The sequence below is a fragment of the Genypterus blacodes genome, unplaced genomic scaffold (assembly GCF_046128005.1).
Source record: "Genypterus blacodes isolate CSIRO-AG114 ecotype Tasmania unplaced genomic scaffold, CSIRO-AGI_Gbla_v1 ptg000099l_1, whole genome shotgun sequence".
NCBI classification, from domain to species: Eukaryota; Metazoa; Chordata; class Actinopteri; order Ophidiiformes; family Ophidiidae; genus Genypterus; species Genypterus blacodes.
The window spans coordinates 1,717,501-1,723,143 of record NW_027466903.1 but is presented as its reverse complement, the minus strand read 5'-3'; the positions used below and the strand labels follow the sequence as shown (position 1 = coordinate 1,723,143).

Genomic DNA, 5,643 nt, shown 5'->3' with positions numbered 1-5,643 from the left:
ATAAAAATAGAAATGTGAGAATACATTACATTTAAATACTGTACATCATATGTGCATTTATTTATACGACTAGCAGAGACCACATTTGCCCGAGATTAGAGAAGAGACACTGTGAAGCATGAAGGATTGGCTGTGGACATGGGTACAGCTCAGTAACCATCCTGCAGCGTGGCCACACCAACTCAACAAACCCAAACCCCAACTGTAGGAGGAGAAGCAGCAAACTGATTTGGAAATAATTCTAAATGGCTATCTTATGGATATCTAGGTAAGCAAACAGCAAGAAGAACAAGAGTTGAACAAATAGATACGCTCAGGTCCTGTGGTCTTAAAGGAACCCCTTTAAGACCACAGGACAGATGAAGAGAAGCAGGGCTTCCTTTTCTCTTACGGTAACTTACTTGATTTAAACTTTTAAACCCACAACACTTTGAAGCACAGACACATAAGTACATGTCCCCTCATCTTCACCGACAAATGTCCAAGCCCAGCAAGTTGGCCTTCATTCTGCAGTAGTTCTCATTCGCACTGTTAACATAACATCCTAGAGCGTGTCTCAGTAACTGTCCTTCAGCTGGTCTCAGTAACCCTCCTAGAGTGTGTCTCAGTAACAGTCCAACAGTCTGACTTAGTAACCGTCCTAGAGCGTGTCTCAGTAACTTTCATACACTGAGTCTCAGTAACTTCCTACAGATTGTCTGAGTAACAGTCCTACAGTGTGTCTCAGTAAATGTCCGACAATGTGTGTCTTAAATGCCCTGCAGTGTGTCTCAGTAACATTCCTAGAGTGTGTCTCAGTAATGTCTTATAGTCTGTCTCGGTAAGAGCTCTACAGTGTGTCTCAGTAACTGTCCTAGAGTGTTTCTCAGTAACAATTCTACAGTGTGCCTCAGTAACTGTCCTAGAGTGTGTCTCAGTAACAATTCTACAGTGTGCCTCAGTAACTGTCCTAGAGTGTGTCTCAGTAACTGTCCTAGAGTGTGTCTCAGTAACAATTCTACAGTGTGCCTCAGTAACTGTCCTACAGTGTGCCTCAGTAACTGTCCTACAGTGTGCCTCAGTAACTGTCCTAGAGTGTGTCTCAGTAACTGTCCTAGAGTGTGTCTCAGTAACAATTCTACAGTGTGTCTCAGTAACTGTCCTACAGTGCATCTCAGTAACAGTCCTACAGTGTGCCTCAGTAACTGTCCTACAGGGTGTCTCAGTAACTGTCCTACAGTGTGTCTCAGTAATGTCCTACAGTGTGTCTCAGTAATGTCCTACAGTGTGTCTCAGTAACTGTCCTACAGTGTGTCTCAGTAATGTCCTCCAGTGTGTCTCAGTAATATCCTACAGTGTGTCTCAGTAACTGTCCTACAGTGTGTCTCAGTAATGTCTTATAGTCTGTCTCGGTAAGAGCTCTACAGTGTGTCTCAGTAACTGTCCTAGAGTGTTTCTCAGTAACAATTCTACAGTGTGCCTCAGTAACTGTCCTAGAGTGTGTCTCAGTAACTATTCTACAGTGTGCCTCAGTAACTGTCCTACAGTGTGCCTCAGTAACTGTCCTAGAGTGTGTCTCAGTAACTGTCCTAGAGTGTGTCTCAGTAACAATTCTACAGTGTGTCTCAGTAACTGTCCTACAGTGTGTCTCAGTAATGTCCTCCAGTGTGTCTCAGTAATGTCCTACAGTGTGTCTCAGTAACTGTCCTCCAGTGTGTCTCAGTTTCTGTCCTACAGCGTGTCTCAGTAATGTCCTACAGTGTGTCTCAGTAATGTTCTTCAGTGTGTCTCAGTAATGTCCTACAGCGTGTCTCAGCAATGTCCTACAGTGTGTCTCAGTAATGTCCTACAGAGTGTCTCAGTAACTGTCCCACAGTGTGTCTCAGTAACTGTCCTTCAGTGTGTCTCAGTAATGTCCTCCAGTGTGTCTCAGTAATGTCCTACAGTGTGTCTCAGTAACTGTCCTACAGTGTGTCTCAGTTTCTGTCCTACAGCGTGTCTCAGTAATGTTCTTCAGCGTGTCTCAGTAATGTCCTACAGTGTGTCTCAGTAATGTTCTTCAGCGTGTCTCAGTAATGTCCTACAGTGTGTCTCAGTAATGTTCTTCAGTGTGTCTCAGTAATGTCCTACAGTGCCCTAAAGCACTGATGCATCAAAGCAAGTAGGCCAAAATCCAGCTCCAGCTTATGTGTGACCATGCGTGTGTGCGTGCACGTGTGTGTACAACACGTGCACGCGTGTTTGTGTGTGTGTGTGTGTGTGTGCGCGCGTGCGTGCGTGCGTGCGTGCGTGTTTGTGTGTGTGCGTGCATGCATGCGTGCGTGCGTGCGTGAGTGCGTGTCTGTGTGTGTGTGTGTGTCTGTGTGTCTGTGTGTGTGTGAGCAGGCCAGGTTACTGTGCATTGCGTGACACAGATGCATGGATGTGATGTATTTGCTAATTACACCAGAGATTTGGTTCATCAGAGGAACACATGTGCCTTGTTGCCTTTAGCTATTATTAGCATAGCATCTGACATCTGCCTTCCATCTAGGAATTAAATCTAAAAACAATTAAAAATGGAACTGAGGAAAGTTGCACTTTTCATAAATAGTTGACAAAGCAGAAGAAATATTGAAACTGCTGCTGTGTATCTCACAAATAAAGAGAAGATGGTGGCTGCGGTCATTAGCGAGTGAGCTCAGGGGGAAAGGAGGGCGGAACGTGGACTTTGCGTTTTCGGTCGACCGCATCCAGATGCTGCACCGCTGCTTACATGCCGGCGTAGGTACAGAACCCCCCACCCCCCCGGCCCTCTGCTCCATCACACGAGCTCCAGCACTCTTTACGCTAAAGCTGCTGTTGTCATGGTTATCAAGTCCATATGCGGTTATGTAATCCAGCTAGATTGTGGTGGTGAGGAGGACCTGGACCTCTGCGGAGCGCCAAGCCGTCACACCAGAGGATTCATCATCAGCTCACGTTTATCTTCAATTAGCTTCACCTCTAAAACTTTTTTAATTATCTTACGATGCTTCGTGAAGCGTTGGATAAATATTCAAAAATGTGAATGAACTTGTTGAACATAATCACTGAAACACCTAAATGCTGAGTTTTCCCTGATGACGATGAAGATGACGCCGCCCCCACACCTGCTTGCCCAAACAGCTGAAACCTTATCTTGTCTTTAAAACTCAAATTTGACAACAATATGAAATATTAGCGTCACATTTCCTCCCCTTGTCCATGAAGGTAACATACTTTTCTTTCTTATTCCCACAGGACAAACCTGTTTTTGATCTGATTGTTCTATATTGATAAATAGGGAAAGCGTTTGTATCCCTGTGAGGCATTTATCCATAAATTGACCACTATTGGGGCAAACGTTTAAGCTGAGGTTTGGTTTTGACATGTTGCCATTGCCAGCATTGTTTATCCAAAACATGGCAGAAAGTATTTTGATATCTTGGGCCAATGCAGTGAATAGGCGTGATGTGTTCAAACATGTCAGTCCAGCAGTAGCATTCAGAATATGAATCCCCTCAACATGAGGTGTGTGTGTGTGTTTGTCTGTGTGTGTGTGTGTGTGTGTGTGTGTGTGTGTGTGTGTGTGTGTGTGTGTGTGTGTGTGTGTGTGTGTGTGTGTGTGTGTCTGTATGTGTGTGTGTGTGCACGCGTGTGTGCGCACTGTCGACAAATTTTCTTCAAAGGATAAATAAAGTTATACTGAATTGGTATTGAAAGAAACATCCTTCAACCTCATGAAGCTCAGCTCTTATGTTAGACTGTCACCTGATCAATTGTTTCGAAATGCGATTTCTTATCGAGAACAACCTGCTTCACTTTGCGATACAGTTGAAGTCAAACGCTGTAAAGAAAAGAAATTACATCAGACCAAAGCATGTGACATCAGTGTTTGTGGGGCACTGACCTGCTGATCTGTCCACATGTTTGAAGTCCTGCCGCCGTCCTTCCCTCAGCGTTCACACGTCTGCGTCATGTCCTCGGGCAGGGACATATTCTTGGTTCCATGGTGGAGAATGATGAGATAAACAAGGCTAACATGTCCTCTGAGTCCTCTGAGGGCAAAGTCTTGTTTAGACAGGAGAGGACAAAGACCTGAGAGGACAAACGGGCATCTAACATCTGCTTTCATCTGGACGTTAACAGTAACACCATAGTCTCATGAGACGTGGGAGACATCGACACGTTTAGAGACACATTGATGCAACGTCTCTGCGTAAACATGCGATTAACGGACATAGGTAAGAAAAATAACATTTGGCTTATTTATGATAGTTGACGTCTGATGTAGAGCATCCAGAGGGCCTAAACCCCTCTGCCAAGTCTGTGGCACGGCCGTCATTTTTCTATTCACTGATTCATCCGTGACAAAGCGCTCCGACTTTCCGCCGTGTCGCCTTTGATGCGTCTGCGAGGACCTGTTCGTTTCCAGATGAGGAGGGATTAAAATGTGCTTTTTACAAAGCGAACCCATGTCGCTCTGGGAACTTTTTCGGGATTGAAACGTGTCGATCCTTCGGCTGAGATGTGCAAAGATTTAAGAGTCAGGGGTCATGGGTTAGGGCTCAGTGGTCAGTGGTTGGTGTCTACTCCTACACACAAAACACTGAATGGTTAAAATCATATCCTTGGACACTAAAATCTATACTGAACTGTAATCAAAAATATATGTTATTAACTACAAAATGTCTGGAGAAAACAAAGATTCTCAAACTTAATGTTCTACATTACACTTATACAGATATGTGTGAAAGGATTATGTACAATATAATTATATAAATTTGTTGTTTTCCCTTTATGATGAGATGATTGTCTTACAATCTCGAATCAATGGCTCTTGGTATCTCAAATATGGTGATAACCAGACGCTCCTGACTGAGACTGATGATAAGTTAATAACCTGAAGAGGTTCCTGCTCTTCTTTTCTCACAAGCTTAGACTTATGCTTTAATTTTATATCACCTTAAGTTAAAGGTTTGTACACTTAATTTAGCACTCTGATCTGACACATGAAGCCCTGACCTGTGAGTCCTGATCCTGGTCCCGGTCTAGCAGTGATATGTTCGGGGGATACAGCATGTGGGTTCTGGCCTACAGGTCTGTCTCCCGCGTGTCCAGACAGAACGCATACAGGGACTTTTTAAAGTCCACGCTGTTGTTGGCCTTGATGTTGGCTTTCTCCGCGGTCGCAGCCCCGTCGCTGTTCTCCGCGTCCTGCGACTTCGCGGACATGTTACTCCCTTTCCGGTTGAGTTCAGGACTCGCTCGCCCGCTGTTCGGTTCGTCCTTTAACGAGGACTGGTCCTGGTCCGTCTCCCGGTGGTAGAAGTAGTTGAAGTTGGACACGATCACAGGCACCGGCAGCGCGATGGTCAGCACGCCGGCGATGGCGCACAGAGACCCCACGATCTTCCCCCCGACCGTCACCGGCCTCATGTCACCGTACCCCACGGTTGTCATGGTAACCACGGCCCACCAGAAAGCGTCAGGGATGCTGGAGAAATGAGACTCCGGTTCGTCCGCCTCTGCGAAGAACACGGCGCTGGAGAAGAGGATGACTCCGATGAACAGGAAGAAGATGAGGAGACCCAGCTCCCTCATGCTCGCTTTCAGGGTCTGACCCAATATTTGGAGCCCCTTGGAGTGTCTGGAGAGCTTAAA

General features: G+C 45.5%; 1 protein-coding gene across 1 annotated transcript in view; it reads right to left on the bottom strand.

The window, feature by feature from the left end:
- Nucleotides 1–5,073: 5,073 nt before the first annotated feature.
- LOC143008185 (potassium voltage-gated channel subfamily A member 5) overlaps nt 5,074–5,643 on the bottom strand; it is a 1,737-nt gene continuing 1,167 nt past the window's right edge. Inside the window, exon 1 of the mRNA XM_076159818.1 lies at nt 5,074–5,643. This exon is cut by the window's right edge and continues 1,167 nt beyond it. Within this exon, the coding sequence (XP_076015933.1) occupies nt 5,074–5,643 (570 nt within the window).